The following is a 15,819-nucleotide window of genomic DNA, read 5'->3' on the forward strand; positions in this document are numbered from 1 at the left end:
TTGGTTCAATATCGTTGGCGGAATAAACACTTACTTTGTGGAATTTCAAATATATTCAGAAAGTGCTGTAACGTGTTTCTAAATTAAATTAAAAATACTCTGTAAAATTTCGAAGTTATTTAAAAGTTATTTAAGTTTAAAGTTGATAAAATTAACATTATCCCTTATGGAGACGTGACATTTTTACTGTAAATATAAATAAAATATAAATAAACCATTAAGATATTTCTTAAATTTTTTTTATGTGTAAAACATACATCATTGATATTGTATTTTAAGTTTCAAAATTTTTTTCCACAAAAAAATTTTTTTAATTGTTTAAACAATACTAATTATTTAAATAACAAAAAATCATACTCAAACTGTTAACGGTAATCCCTTCTAACATATAAAAAATTTTGAGTTGTTTGACATACATGCAAAGTCTTCTTTTATTGAAAGTTCAAATTTTAGCAAGGACTGTACGACCCATACATCCTTTAAGCATTTTGGGTACTAGAAGTGAATAATAGCTAATGCAAGAATAAGTAAAAATTTTGATTTTTATCTAAATTTTCATAAAGCCGCCTCACATGGAATTTAGATAATAAATGTTCATATCGTAATACGATTCAATATTTAGGATATAATGCTGAAATAAATTGAATTGATCAAAGAACATGAATATCACTGAATTTGCCTTTGCTAATAGAGTATAAAGATATATGCGCTGCCTTCATAATGTTGCTCTAATGATGGCATTAAGGAGGCTCTTACCCGGCTGCTCTAATCAATGTAGCAACCGAAAAATTATCACTAATAATTGGTTATAAAATTATCGGAAAATTAAATAAAAAAATAAATGATGATTTTTACATAGTGTAAGAGTAAGTTATATGTTCTATTAGTGTAAATATTAAAATTTATACAATAAGTCAGTTGACTACGTCAGTGCTAAAGAGCAGAATAATAACATGCGCGTGTTACAACGTCGTCTGTAGTACTCTGTAGCAGTCTGCAGCTAAGTGAGGTGTAGCCGTGTAGCGTTGTAGCGATTGATGCGATGAAGAGATGGAGCCAAAAGAAAGATATAACGTGAGAATGCTGAGAGGGAAAATGAAAGGAAAATTCTCGGAAATAAAGGTTGTCAATGCGCGAGAGAATAATTATGCCGCTACCATACAGCGCAGAGAAAAGACATGTGCAAATGAGGTTAGAAACTTCGCGCGATTTTGACACTCGGAAGATCATTCGCCTAACCTGTCGTACGTCATATTAAAACTACAATATCTTTTATAACTTATCGTCAACACCAAGTTTTCTTCTTATCATTAGAAAGATTATTATTTTAACTACAATTCCTTAGTTTTTTGTTTACCTGGCTCGCAAACTTGCCAAGAAAATACATCACTTCCGATAAAAATTTTAGTGTTTACCATATGTCCTGTGTTAAAAATGCGAATTTCAATACTGATATTTTTAAAATTTTTATCGTCAACCTATGCTAAAGTTTTGGGCATCGGTTCGTTGTGGTTCACTTTACAACATAATTTAATTTCATAAAGATCTGTCGTTTTATGATCGAGGTAAGAGCCTATCGACTTTCGGTGCGGTTTACTTTACCTTTTGCAAAGACCTCATAATCTGACATTGGACAGGAAATTAATTTATGTAATACATCAGAACTTGCGCGAAAACAACTTATCATACCTAATAGAGAAAGTGCTCTTTTAATAATCAATTAAAGGAGACTTCATTTCTTTGATATTTTTATTTCGTATTCATTGTAATAATTGCATTATTCGCATATAATTGTTTCCCGCTTACATTTTTCTTCACATATTTCCGTTTCGAAAAGAGCAGAAAATTGAGACAAGATGAGAAATTTCAAAGAGCATTCTGGGGCGTATTTGTCGCTATAAAATTATGTAAATGCGCGATAATACCGTAAATTTTTTTTTATTTCATCTGTTTTATTGTAGAGGAAAATATTGCTCGCTAATAAAATAGATATAGTCGCGAATACAAATGTTTTAGCTCGTGAAAATTAGTTTTTCTTTGCACATTGGCATCACGGAGTTGTTTATCAATACTGGTATATAGCTAACTAAATGTCAAAATAATTACTAGATAATTATATAATACTATAGGCATTTCTCATTTCTGTAAAGCACAGTCATGCGTACAGATATATGAAATTATCAATTACCCAAGATAGATCATGAGGCAAACGTTACATCTCACGAAATATAAGGAAGATTATAAAAAATATTTATTTTTAATCAATCACAAAATTCAACAAAAGAGCAATCTCAATCTTCCTTATTAGGCAATTTTATAAACCAGATCATTAATGTCTTCTATTATATTCTACTTTTTTTTAAGCCACTTTTTTCAATTTGCTTCATCTAGTTTGTCTCATTACATTGACGAACAGTTTTAGAAAACTTTATTTGCGTAATCTTTTTCATCAATAAGTTATCTATTTTCAATTTTAGAAAATAGTACAAAGACAGCTATATATATTTAATGTTCTGCTCAAAGCTCACAATGCGCATTCGATAAATATATATGTTGGATAAATTATGAAATGGAACGTTAGTTTACACATATATCGTTGTGAATTGCGGAATATATATTCGTATGCCCAACGACAAATTCGCAATTGTTGTAAATTAATTTAACGGAGTAACTGATGTAAACTGCTGTTGCCTTGTTTGTTGAATCAATTTGAAAAACTTAATTTAAAAAATAATAAAAATATTATTAAATAATATTGATTGCAAAATCTAAATATTATTCTATTAAAAAATCATGCGTCAGACTTAATATAAATAATAAATAGAAAATCTATTACATATTGCATTGTGTGTGCGCATGCCTGCATGCGTGGGGCTGCATGATATTATTTGTTAGCAAAAAATACATAACAAAAAATGTAACGTTTTAGAGAATAAATTTTGAATACAAATATCTCTAACGTCTTTTCTTATTCCTCTTGTAATTTTAAGAAATAATTTTAAGGAAATAAGTTATATTCATAGTCGCGTACATCGTGATGTTATCTCAAGTTTTGCAAATAAACAAATTTTTATTTCAAGTATTACGTCAGCGTACAAGACAGTTTTACATAGCTGAATTAGAAAATTAAATATGTACATAAATTTATTCTAATAAAATTTAATGCAATTATAAATATAAATGCATATTCGACATATTTTATGTGTGCCTTATTTGTACTACGATAAATGTTATAGATAGAAATATCACAATTTTTAATAAATAGTTCTAATTATACATTATACACACTATTATTTACAACATGTACTAAACTATTCATTGATATATAATACGATATGTAATCAAAAACTAAATTACAACTAAACTTGCAATAAATATTTAAAATAAGTAAACTCGTCAAATAAATTTAAGCTTCTGTCGCTGATACAATATACAGAGTTATATTTGTGTTTCACTCGTTATGTACGTATTGTTATACGTTATGTACGTAGGATTATCTACAGTAGCATGTCTTAATATACATACATATATATATATATATATATTATTTTGCATATTCTTTTGACATATTAATCTTATATATTTTTCTCAGAAAAATTCCATTGATTTAATTAACGACCCAACAATATTACATATATGAGAGTTTCTATATCTATTAATCACTTTTACCGTCAAATATATATTTAGATTTCTCGCTTAGTTTTTAATTATAACATATAACTGTTTAAAACATTGTATAAATAGCATATTTCTTCAAACTTTAGAATATTTAACGTTCAAAATATCAATAATATCAATTAGATATATATGTTACTTGTAATAAGATGTAACGAAACTTTATAATAAAACATTTAATTATGGGTAATTAATTTGAGCAACGATAAAAAAAGACAAAAAAATTAAACATGTTATAAAAAAAAAGAAATTAATGTATAAAAGAATTAACATAAGCGAATAAATGTATAAAATTAACACAAGTTGAAAATATTACTATTCTTTACATCAGATTTGTACATCAATTTCTGCAATTTCTGTAATATATAATATTAAAAGTAAAATAATAACGAAAAAATTATCTCATACACGCGCGCAAGCGCGCACACACACACGCACGCTTGCATGTACACACATATATTTAATTACACACAATAATTTAAATAAATGCTATGTTTGTATTTTAATAATATCACTGTTCAAACATTTGAGAATGTAATACTTCTTGTATTTAATAAAACACAAAAATAGTAGTATGTAGCTCAACATTCAATTATTTACATTCAAATTATTATAAATTATATAAAACTGTAGAAACGTTTATTACAGAAATTAAGCTGCAGTAATATGTGCAGCGTGACATTCATTGTTATCGGATTGTTTGAGACATATGCAATGGTGTTAACATTAGTTCAAAGGCAGCATCCTTCAAATTTGCGCCGCGCAAATTTGCATCTTGCAGATCGGAGCCAGATAAATCACAGCACTGAAAAAATGATACAAGCATGAATATGTAAGTGCATATAGATATAATAGTAAAAAATGGAAATGTTAAGAAACGCTATTAACAGATCCCAGCAAATACTGACATATATAGCCCAACACGAATAACCCAAAATCTAATAAGATCGTTTATCGGACTCCTCTGAATCCTCGCAACTTTTATCCGATAAACCAATACTTTTTGAGATAATTGACGGAGATAATTCGTACACAAAATAAAACTCACCCTGTATAATATATTAATAAAAAGGGTTATATAACATCGACATTAATTAGGTATAACATCCGTTATATTTTCGTGTTACTCCTGTATATTACGTAGTAGTTATATTCTGTTTGGCGGGGGAGGGGGGGGGAGAGAGCCCCTATTCGAACGGCGCAGACAAACGGGCGATTCTGTCGCGTGACAAAGTTGCTCATCTATCCGCGCCCTAAAGACAATATACATAAAAACGAGATTGGTACCTCTAAATCAGCTCCAGCTAAAACAGCTGATCTCAAAATGCAATTCCTAAGAATAGCATTCTTTAATGTGGCCACTCGGAGGTTGACGGCTGCCATGTTACTGCCTTCAAGATTAGCACCTTTCAAATTTACACCTTCCATGTTTGCCGGCAGACCACCAGGATCTTCAAAATTACACGAATGCAGGTTGGCTGCAGCTAGATTTGCACATGACATTTTAACACATACAAGTTGTGCGCCTTGCAAATTGGCATGGGATAAATCAGCGCGTTCGAAACAGCATCCCGACAGATTAGCACCTGCCAGACTACAGTGATGCATAATGGCGTACTATAATAAAAAATGTGTAAATACAGCTATGACTTTTCGTTAACATCACTTCCATCGTATCAATTAAAATCAATAAAACATAATGCGATTTTCCAGAGTACGTAAATTTTTAAATATCTGACTTATTAATTGTCTCTTTTCAATAATGCTATTGTCACACCTTCAATGGGAGCGCGCAATCTATAGAAATTTATGCATATATACACGTTTAATATTTTACTAGATCGCATATGATCTAGCGCGAAAAATCGCATTATGCTCCATTGGCTCCATTTTATCCTATGGATTGTGTGCAAAGTAAATGTACCTTGAAATTAATATTCCTAAGATCTAGTTTCGAAAGATCGGCTCTTACAAAATCAACTCCCTGGAACCTAAGTTCTGCGTTAGTTGACGTAGACATAATTGCCTTAAGTACATCTTTGCGAGTTAGAGATACAAGACCCTCCTTATGCAATTCTTCTTTTTCCAACATTGTAGTAAGGATTCGAATAGCGCCTTCAATACCATAAAAACAAGCTTCTGCCAAAACTCCTGTATTAAAATATTGGTCTTATTACAATAAATAATTATACTCTCTGTCATAAACATGATTTGCGAATATATACCAGCTACATTAACATTGGAATCAAGTATCATTTGACCATGCCTCAAGTAATTTAACAATGGTTCGAAATAAGTAGGACTTCTGTCAATCAAATATGCTCCGCGATGATCTCGTCTACTTGGCTGTATCGCATGCTCAATATTTTCAGTTTCTGTAAACATTCTATATAAAATGTCATATTATTATTACATTATTCTAATACAAATAAAACTCGCTCTACAAATTTTATCTCTTTCTCTCGTATTCTATTTAACATCTATTCCGACGATCCAGTACAAGTTTTAAGTCTAGCTTTAATAAATCATCTTTATTAAAAATATTTTAGACTGCGGATTTTATTTCAATTATATTTAATTATAATTTAAAATTTGATTTTAGTATTAAATCAACCACTGCTAATTGCTCAATTCTATATTCTCAAACTGTAACTCATAAGAAAATATAACTATGAGAACATTAGTTTTAATTATACTAAGAAATGATTTAAATGTATTAAGGGGGGAGACTCATGTCTTTGACCCTTTTTTGATAATATTTTATAAAGAACTGAGAGTATTTATTAAATCCTAATAAAATACATGATAATGTTGACGATCAAATGTACAAGAAAAAATTTTTTTATAGTAGAAAAAATGCAAAATGGCGGCGCTGCAGCTGCTCGAAGTTGTCGTCTAGATTTTGCGCGGGAGAATGCTCAGGTCCTTGTAATGAACTAAAATCAACAAACCAAAATTTTTTCGTTAAATTATGATCCTCCGATGCGCATGAACCTAAATTTAGCAAAAAAAAAGAAATTGAAAAATAGAAGACGTTTTAAAAAAATTTCAAATTTTGTTAAAACGTCCTCTATATATTTTTCAATTTTTGGTCCATGCACATCGGAGGATCATAATTTAACGAAAAATTTTTGGTTCATTGATTTCAGTTCATTACAAGGACCTGGGCATTCTCTCGCGCAAAATCTAGACGACAACTTCGAGCAGCTGCACTTTGTATTTTTTCTACTATAAAAAAAATTTTTCTTGTACATTTGATCGGCAACATTATCATGTATTTTATTAGCATTCAATAAATACTCTCAGTTCTTTACAAAAAATTATCAAAAAAAAGGGTCAAAGACATGAGTCTCCCCCCTTGAAAACAAGTGCAAATCTGTATAAATTTATCATAATGAAGGTTGATTGATTTGAAAAAGATAATATACCTTGCCAACATACTCGTAGGTTCTTTCTTTGTTAAAGTATCTCCAGTTGTAGTAAAATATTTTCCTCCAACATTTAATGTAATCCATTCTGAATTCCTGCTTGGTTGATTATGACAAATCTTATTTGTATATATAAAGTTTTCTCCTTTTGAAACATACAAAATATCGTCGTCTCTGTGAGGGGAAAAAGATTGTTTAATATTTTAATAAAATAATATACACAAAAATTTTCAACACATAAATATATATAAACAAAATATTTGTAAAAACAAATAAGCAAGCATTTTACCTAATGAGCTTAATATCATCAATTTCACCACCTTGTGACGTAAAAATTCTCTTGGCAGTTATTCCAAATTTTGTACTAGCTGCCGTCAATAATTCGTCCAACGAATGAGTCACTATAAATACCTATAGTAAACCAAGTACATATTGTAAAATATAAATTATTAAAATTAAATATATTTTGGCCTATTGAATATATTACTTTTAATTTTTACAAGTTTAACCGTCAAGAATGGTATATCAGTTTAATTTAATACATTGGTAAATATTACAAGGTTAAACGAAAAAACATTTCATAAGGGCAATCATGTTTTTATTCAAAAAGTACCGATGCTCGCAATAAAACAATTACATTTGTTTTCAACATAATTTTCCTGTTTGTCAACAGTATTTACAGTGTTGTATTAATTTCTTTATGCACCAAGAAATAAATGCTTTTGGTTCATAGAACAGTCAGGAATGCATTGATTCTTTCACTTGATCAAAATCATACGTTTTATTTTGTATTACACTTATTTTCTTATACTATTATTCAGTCGTAACTTTTAGCTAATTTAACGCTTTCTACTTTTTGAAACATAACTATATTTCACTGCTTAACATTGGTACACATAGCAAGTTGTATCTCTCCATTTTTTTATTAAAAACGGAATACTGCAAATTGTAATTTATTATTGCAATAGACTTCCCTAAATATGCAATTGATATTATAATTTTGCTCTCGCCCAGTGTTTTTAATAAAAATATAATTGCCCATAGTTCCTAATTTACATTTGTATATAAAAGAACCAATTTACGAATAATAAAGTAACCTTAAAAATATTATAGGTACAAATACAAAATTTAATATGAGCGAAACATAGCACTACCTTGCCATTAACATCAGTTCCATTAACAAAAACAATAACTCTCTTCATTGTATGATACTGCTTCTTTTTAAATGAATAAACTATAAATAATTCCAAAATCTGCAAGATTATTAGTTTAAAACAGACTTAACCAATTCCAACCAACTCTAACCTCTAATCTAACGTCAATAGCACACGATGCAATTTTTCGTGCTAGTTCGCATGTGTATTGAGTTAAAGTTCGTTGCACACGATGCGCATGGCATGGATTAAGATTGAGTTTCCAATAAGCGTCAAAGCGTCACACGTCGCGTCGTTCATTCGTACACATTCGTATGTATTTGACCGGAATTGAATGTCCGAGAAAGAATCATTCGTATGTATTTGACCGGAAATGAATGTCCGGGAAAGAATCTACCATATGAAATCGTTTGTATTTCGTATGAAGACTTTTGAAGTGCAATTGAAAAGGTTTGTGAGTCATTCGTTTAATTGTAATTAATTAATTATTTTTACACTATGCATTTAGCCGAAATAGATAAATTAATAAAAGTTTTTATACGGAATCGTTTGTATTTTGTATGAAGAGTTACGAAGTGTGATTAAAAGGTTTGTGAGTCACCCAGATAATTTTAATTAAATATTTATAAACTCGGTAATTAGCCGAAATATAGATATTTAGTTATTCATGTTAAAAGAAGAAGGCGCTAGTGTTCTAGTGGTGGGCGTTTCTGTTGTTTTTACAAAACACCAACGAATTGTTTGTTGAAAAATGACAACTGTTTTTAAAAACTGTTAAAAAAAACAGGTTAAAACAGAAAAAATACAATTATGACGCACGAATAATTAAAAGGTTGCACACTGTTCGAATGTAAAATAGTTTTAATAAAATTTTTAGTTTACTTAAAATAATTATAACTGAAGTATCTAAACCTGAAAATATGGATAATTTTGAAAAATGAAATAAATAAATATCATAATTAGATAGATTTATAAGACTAGTTTATTACATTGACAGAATATAAAAAATTAACCAAAGATTAGACAGAATGGAAAAAAGTTCACAGATTAGTTTTATTACGCTGACAAAATATAAAAAGTTAACGTATTTGTTTTATTACGTTGACGAAATATAAAAAATTAACCAAAGTTATTGGAGAATAATGGAGAATAGAATAAAAAAAATTAACCAAAATTTTAGAATTCAAAATTCGAATTTGCATTTAAGAACATAATCATTTCTACTTTCTTCGATGTCAGTCGTGTCCTTCTGTCGCTTATTAGGTTTCCTGTCTTAGAAAAAAGTCTTTCACATATGGCACGGACATTGCCACCATATTACATCTTGTTCTAATCAATTCAGCCAAATTTGGGTAAACATGTTGATGTCTTTTCCACCAATCCGAGTGTTAGAAGGAGCTCAGCGAGTTAGAAGGAGAAAGGAGTATACCCATGTAGTGTATGTACCCGGGTGACGTTTCCGAACGCAGCCCAGGGGCCCGATTTTCTAACGAGAAACGTATGCGCAAACTCTGTTCTAACAGAAAGGCTGCAAATTGATTGGCTATCGCACAGTTTTTAGCCAATAAGCTTGCAGCTTTTCTGTTAGAGCAGAGTTTACGCAATGAGGCAGGAGGTCGATTCTGTATTTTGAGACGAGGTGAAAATTACAAAAGTGAACAGATTTACTAGATTTCGACAAATGAAATTGTAGATTCTCTAGTAAATTTCCTCACTTTTGTAATTTTTACCTCGTCCCAAGATACAGAATCGACCCCTAGTTCTTTTGAAAGGAAAGTGAGCAGTGGGGAGAAAGGAGACACAAATCAGACCGATTCAACTGTTTGGATTCATTTGAAAAAAACAGTTCGTTCGTTTTTGCTGGAAAACAGTTTTTTCAAACAGTTCGGCGTTTTTGTACCCACCACTATAGTGTTCCCGAAGGTCCGTCTGCAATCAGAATTAATATAAACGTTTTAAAAATTATTTTATACTGAAATAAATAAATATACAGGCTAATAAGCCTGCAGCTATAAGCGATAGTTGCTAATTAAGTTTGTAAAGATGTACCAGCTGTGCAGGGTGAAGAGCAGGTTATCTCAAACGCCCTGCCACAATCCAATTAAAAGAGACTCAAATGTTATTACCGCTGAGAAGTACTTATTCTTGCCATTTGAGTTAGCATGTCAGAGCAACCGGATTGTCCATTGCGTTCCACCAATTCCACCTTGAATAAAAGTCAATTTGATTGATAAATAATATTTATCCAACTAATGTCACAGAGTCATACGACCAATGGCGTGAGCGTACGGTATTTTCTATTTTTTAGGAAAACGGTTGACCACCAAACGTTTTATTGATGATATTCGTGACCACCAAACGATTCCGCGTCGATTGAGCCGTATGAAAGTCATTTTGATTGATAAATAATGTTTATTCATCAAATTACCGAGCTCACGGAGTCATGCGACCAATGGCGTGAGAGAGTATGGTTTTATCTATTTCTTAAAAAAACGATTGACCACCAAACATTTAATGACGATATTCGTGACCACCAAACGATTCTGCGTCGATTGAGACCTATCAAAGTCAATTTGGGTAATAAATACAATTTTTCCGACTAATGGCACAGAGGTGATATGTCCGGCATTATGCGCATACGGTTTTTGCTATTTTTTAGGAAAACGATTGACTACCAAACGTTTTAATGACAATATTCGTGACTACCAAACGATTCCGCGTCGATTGAGCCCTATCAAAGTCAATTTGGGTGATAACCCATACAGCACAAAATATTTTCCAAAAATATGTCTAAATATTTTTATAAAAATATTGCAAAAAACATTTTAAAATGGTTTTAGGAATATTTTAAAATGGCTTAAAAATATTTTGTAGTAACATTTTTAGAAATATTTTAAGAATTTTTTAGAAATATTTTTTAAAATGTTTTTCTTTACCATCCAGATAATATTTTCTTAAATATTTGAAATATATTTTTAAAATATTAATTTAAATCTACATATATATTGTTTTATAATCTTGTTTCAAAATATTTAAAAAATATTATTTTAAATTTTCTAAGTCTCCTCGCGGCGTGTTGCTTTCGCGCCTCGGTCGTTACCTCCGGCGTCACCCAAGCAAAAGTTTTCCAGGTCCCCTCGTGGCGTGTTGCTTTCGCGCCGCGGTCATTACCTTCGGCGTCGCCCGAGCAACTAAGTTCTCTCGCGGCGTGTGGCTTTCGCTGGGGCGAATCGGTACAGCATCCAAGTTCTGTCGGATTAAACTATAACATTTTTTTTACAGCGAGAGCTATAAGTTAGCAACCCATGTGCGAATGTCGGACTTCTTCCAGAGTTGTCCGCATGGCCTAGAAGTGGCACAATATTGGCTGCCAAGACTTGATGGGTGGTACTGCCCCAGTACGGATAAACTGCTAGATCAGTATTGTGCCAGTCTCGGTGACCCCATCCAACCATATTCTGTTCCGAGGCGAGTCTCGTCTCAGTACTGACCGTGTATAAGGCCAGAAATGATATTGATTTACGACCGAGAATCGGCTCAGTACTGGGCATGTATTGGGTCAACTTAGAAAATTTTCGCTCGGCGCCGGAGGTAACAACCGCGCGAAAGCAACACGCCGCGAGGGAACTTAAAAAACTTTTTGCTTGAGCGGCGCCGGAGGTAACGACCGCGGCGCGGAAGCAACACGCCGCAAGGGAACTTTTTGCTAGAGCCCACGCCGGAGGTAACGACCGCGTTCGTGCCTCTCGGTTACAAGTACCCCGAATTATGGTGTCATTCGGCTCGCTTCGCATCAACGTGGCGTATCGTCGACCTCCGAGACCGGCTGCCGGATATTCCGTACGGTAATCGAATTCGTGTCGTCGTCGCTCTCAGCGGTCAAGTCCCGATGGTCAAGTCTCGATATTTCGCCTCCGGCGCCCGTAAGCGACCGTGCGTAAGACCGTGCGTCGCCGATCGCTCGGCCGGCCGGTTGGGTACTATAAGAGGTACGGTGCGCTCGCGAGCGATACGTATGGACGTGCAAACGCGTTTCGCTTGTACAAATGTATAAAACGTTTGTGGAATACGTACACGAAAGGGGCAGGTACAACGAAGTCGATGCGGGGAGCATCGTTTCCCGTTCGCTCGCGTTCGTAGTCGATCGCCACCGTCGTGTAATTTATACGAACACAACATTGCCACGAGTCGGTGTCGAAAGACCGAATTGGACTTGGAGAAATTCTCGCTCAAGCAGCGCCGGAGGTAACGATCGCGGCACAAAAGCAACACGCCGCGAGTATGATATGGTAATCATGTGTTGTCCCCGTACTAGTACTCTGTGTCGGGCCAAAGTTGGCGCCAAGACTGGGACCCAGTTTATTTTTTGTAGATTAAAACATCAAAGATTCTATCTATGTATCATATAATAAATAAAAATAAGTATGATTAAATTTTGTATTTTTTATTTTACAATATTTTTACAATATTTTTAAAAAATTTTACGAATTAATTTTAATTTTTTTTAGAAATATTTTAGGAATATTACAAAAATATTTTTGAAATATTTGTATGCCCTTTTAAACATATTTTATTTTTTAAAGCAATATTTTAAAAAAATGTTACAAATATTACTGAATATATTTATTTGCAATTTTTTAAAAATATTTTAAAAAATATTTTTTTGACATGATCTGGCGGACATAAAAACACTCTAAAAATATTTTTGTGAATTATTTTAATCTTCCTAAAAAATATTTTAAAAATATTTTAAAAATATTTTGTGCTGTATGGGAAATACAATTTTTCCGACTAGTGGCACAGAGGTAATATGTCCGGCATTACGCGCATACGGTTTTTTCTATTTTCTGGGAAAACGGTTGACCACCAAACGTTTTACTGGTGATATTCGTGACCACCAAACGATTCCGCGTCGAATGAGCTATAAAAAAGTTAAATTGGTTGAAAAAAAAAATTGTCCGGCTAACTTCACACCGGAAATTTCATAATATTCATAATATTGGCTAACCACCAAACGATCGGACTAGACGATTAAAGACCACCAAACGACCACCAATCGATTCCAATTAATTAAAGTTCGATACGTTGAAGTTGTCCGGCCAACTTCACAGAGGTGCACAGCTGCATGCAATGGCCATTGTCTTACTGCTGAAACAATACTCTTTAACTATAGCAGCTCGATTAGCATTCTCCTTCAAAGTGCACATTTTCAAACGCATAGTGTAGAATCGATATAGAATTTTCTTTGTGATATCATGGCATGAGAGAATGTTGGTGCCCTCCCACACATACTTCAGTTGTTCAGCCATAAATTTGGCTATATCATAATTTTCTATATTAATGAGGAGATTTCTTGTTTCTCTAAATGATACTTCAGCCTTCATTATAGCACGAAAACATTCGTCAGATACAGAATACAGGGCATTCTCAGTGTACTTCCGGAGCTCAACAACATGACCATAAGGATGACAACCATCACCCTCCCACAAGACAGACTGCATGCATCACAAACCGTCATATTCATTTTTTTAATGCTGTGAATGACCGTGCCAGCCACATCGTATATAACAGGCCATTTCTACTCATCAATAAGATGCATGTGTTCATCAGACAGCAGAGGGACGTGAATACTTGTGTTGAGGAACCGCAGGTCGGGAGATGCAGTGTGAACAGGTCTTCTTTGCAAACGATGGTCTTTATTATATCACGCTCGACAATAGTTGTGTGTGCTCTGCGTTGCGTACAATATGTATCTGAGAATCGACACGATCGAGAGTATCGAGAGCGCGGCGCTGGGTAGCCGGAAGAGGCACGCCGTCTGGTGTCGGCTAGTGACCTAATGTGTATGCGCCACACGTGGAAGTGCGGCGTCAGAACGCTAGTTACAATCTACCGCGCGCGCAACATAAACTTAGTATTAGAGGTAGAAAACGCAAAAAAACAAAAGTAATCTGAATTCATCTTAGGAAAGATGCATTATCCCAACACTCCCCCTTTTTGAGTATTTTCTAGTATCTTATGCGGGTGTGAGATCGATAACTCCAATTGCATATCTTAATTTTTCGAAATGTATGCGCGGTAGAGCCTTTGTGAATACATCGGCCAGTTGATCTTCGCTAGGAATGTACATAACGTCTATCTACTTATTTTCGAATACTTCGCGAATAAAATGATACTGGACATCGATGTGCTTTGTTCGTGCATGAAATTCTTGATTCTTAATTAGCTTTATTGCACTTTCATTATCGATATGTAGCATCGTTGAATCAGGACATTGATGTCCAATATCTGACAAAAGTTTCCTTAACCATATTACGTCTCTACTTGCTAGGCTAGCTGCGATATATTCCGCCTCCGTTGTGCTCAGACTTACAATGTCTTGACGTTTGGATCTCCAAGTTACGGGTCCATTTGCCAATTTAAATATATAACCGCTCGTTGAGCGTCTAGTGTCTAAATCAGAGGCAAAATCTGAGTCTGAATACCCTACTAAATCGTAATACTCTCCGCTATTTCCCTGATACAAGATCCCGTAGTCTTTGGTTTTTGCTAAATATTTCAAGATCCTTTGTACCGCGTGCCAATGAGATAAATCATATTTACTTAAGAAACGACTTACGAAACCGACGGCGTAAGAGATATCGGGTCTTGATACTGTGGCCAAGAACAACAATGAGCCGACGGCTTCTCGATACGGAATTGAATCGTTCAAAGTATTTTTATTATTATCTCTTGTATGCAACGTTGTGTGAGGATCGGCTGGAATGGAGACAGGCTTTGCTTGATCCATACCGAAATATGTCAATGTGCGATCTGTGTAATTACGTTGATGGACAAAGATGGTCTTGTTCGTACGATTACGCTGGATTTCCATTCCAACAAAAACTTTGGCATTGCCTTCGGTTATCTCGAAGCTTTCACGTAAGGCGTCGAGCACCTTGTTTAACATCTTCGAGCATCTTCGTGATGATGCTAGGATGAGACCATCGTCGACATATAATCCGATATAAACTATTTCTCCGTCGAAGTGACCATAAAACACGCATTGATGCGCTTCGCTCACTTTGAAATTGAATTCCTTTGAAGCTTTCTTGAATCTTTTGTGCCAACATCTGGCTGCTTGTTTCAGACCGTATAAGGATCGATTTAATTTGCAGACCATTTCGCTACTTTCAACTTCAACTCCATCTGGTATTTGCATATAAATGTCCTCTTCTAACTCTCCGTATAAAAATGCGGTTTTTATGTCGAACTGTCCAATTTCTAAATCGTCACGTGCGGCTATCGCTAGCAGAACTCTTATCGAGTCGTATCGAACGACGGGTGAGAAGATCTCTTCAAAATTAGTTCCGGCTTTTTGTGAGAAGCCTTTTGCACATAGGCAAGCCTTGAATCGAATGTTTTCATTCGTGGGAGATTTCTTCATTTTGAATACCCACTTGCATCCTATTGGTTTGCAGTCGGGTGGCGCTGGAACTATGGTCCATGTTCCATTCTTCGTATGTGCATCAAGTTCTTCTTGGATAGCTAATTTCCAATTCTCGGAATTTTCTCCGGAAGTT

General features: G+C 33.6%; 1 protein-coding gene and 1 long non-coding RNA gene across 2 annotated transcripts; both read right to left on the minus strand.

Moving 5' to 3' along the window:
• Positions 1 to 4,200: 4,200 nt before the first annotated feature.
• LOC139813014 (BTB/POZ domain-containing protein KCTD9-like) lies at positions 4,201 to 8,450 on the minus strand. Its single transcript, XM_071778253.1, has 7 exons — positions 8,258 to 8,450; positions 7,393 to 7,514; positions 7,104 to 7,277; positions 5,901 to 6,061; positions 5,600 to 5,826; positions 4,963 to 5,292; positions 4,201 to 4,480 (listed from the first exon to the last, which is right to left on the minus strand). The coding sequence occupies exons 1-7, from the start codon at positions 8,303 to 8,305 to the stop codon at positions 4,364 to 4,366; spliced, it is 1,179 nt and encodes a 392-aa protein (XP_071634354.1). The 5' UTR covers positions 8,306 to 8,450; the 3' UTR covers positions 4,201 to 4,363.
• A 777-nt stretch (positions 8,451 to 9,227) lies between these two features.
• Positions 9,228 to 15,199, minus strand: LOC139813422 (uncharacterized). The gene is made up of 3 exons (XR_011732159.1): positions 13,266 to 15,199; positions 10,307 to 13,178; positions 9,228 to 10,186 (listed from the first exon to the last, which is right to left on the minus strand). It is a non-coding gene; the product is annotated as an uncharacterized lncRNA (long non-coding RNA).
• Positions 15,200 to 15,819: the final 620 nt, after the last annotated feature.

Source organism: Temnothorax longispinosus, chromosome 5 (genome assembly GCF_030848805.1).
Source record: "Temnothorax longispinosus isolate EJ_2023e chromosome 5, Tlon_JGU_v1, whole genome shotgun sequence".
NCBI lineage: Eukaryota > Metazoa > Arthropoda > Insecta > Hymenoptera > Formicidae > Temnothorax > Temnothorax longispinosus.

Coding starts and splice junctions, on each gene's coding strand:
- LOC139813014 (XM_071778253.1), bottom strand. CDS start 8,305: ATGAAGAGAGTTATTGTTTTTGTTAATGGAACTGATGTTAATGGCAAG. Junction 7,515..8,257: donor GAACTGATGTTAATGGCAAG/GTAGTGCTATGT, acceptor GGTTTACTATAG/GTATTTATAGTGACTCATTC. Junction 5,293..5,599: donor TTAGGAATATTAATTTCAAG/GTACATTTACTT, acceptor TTTTTATTATAG/TACGCCATTATGCATCACTG.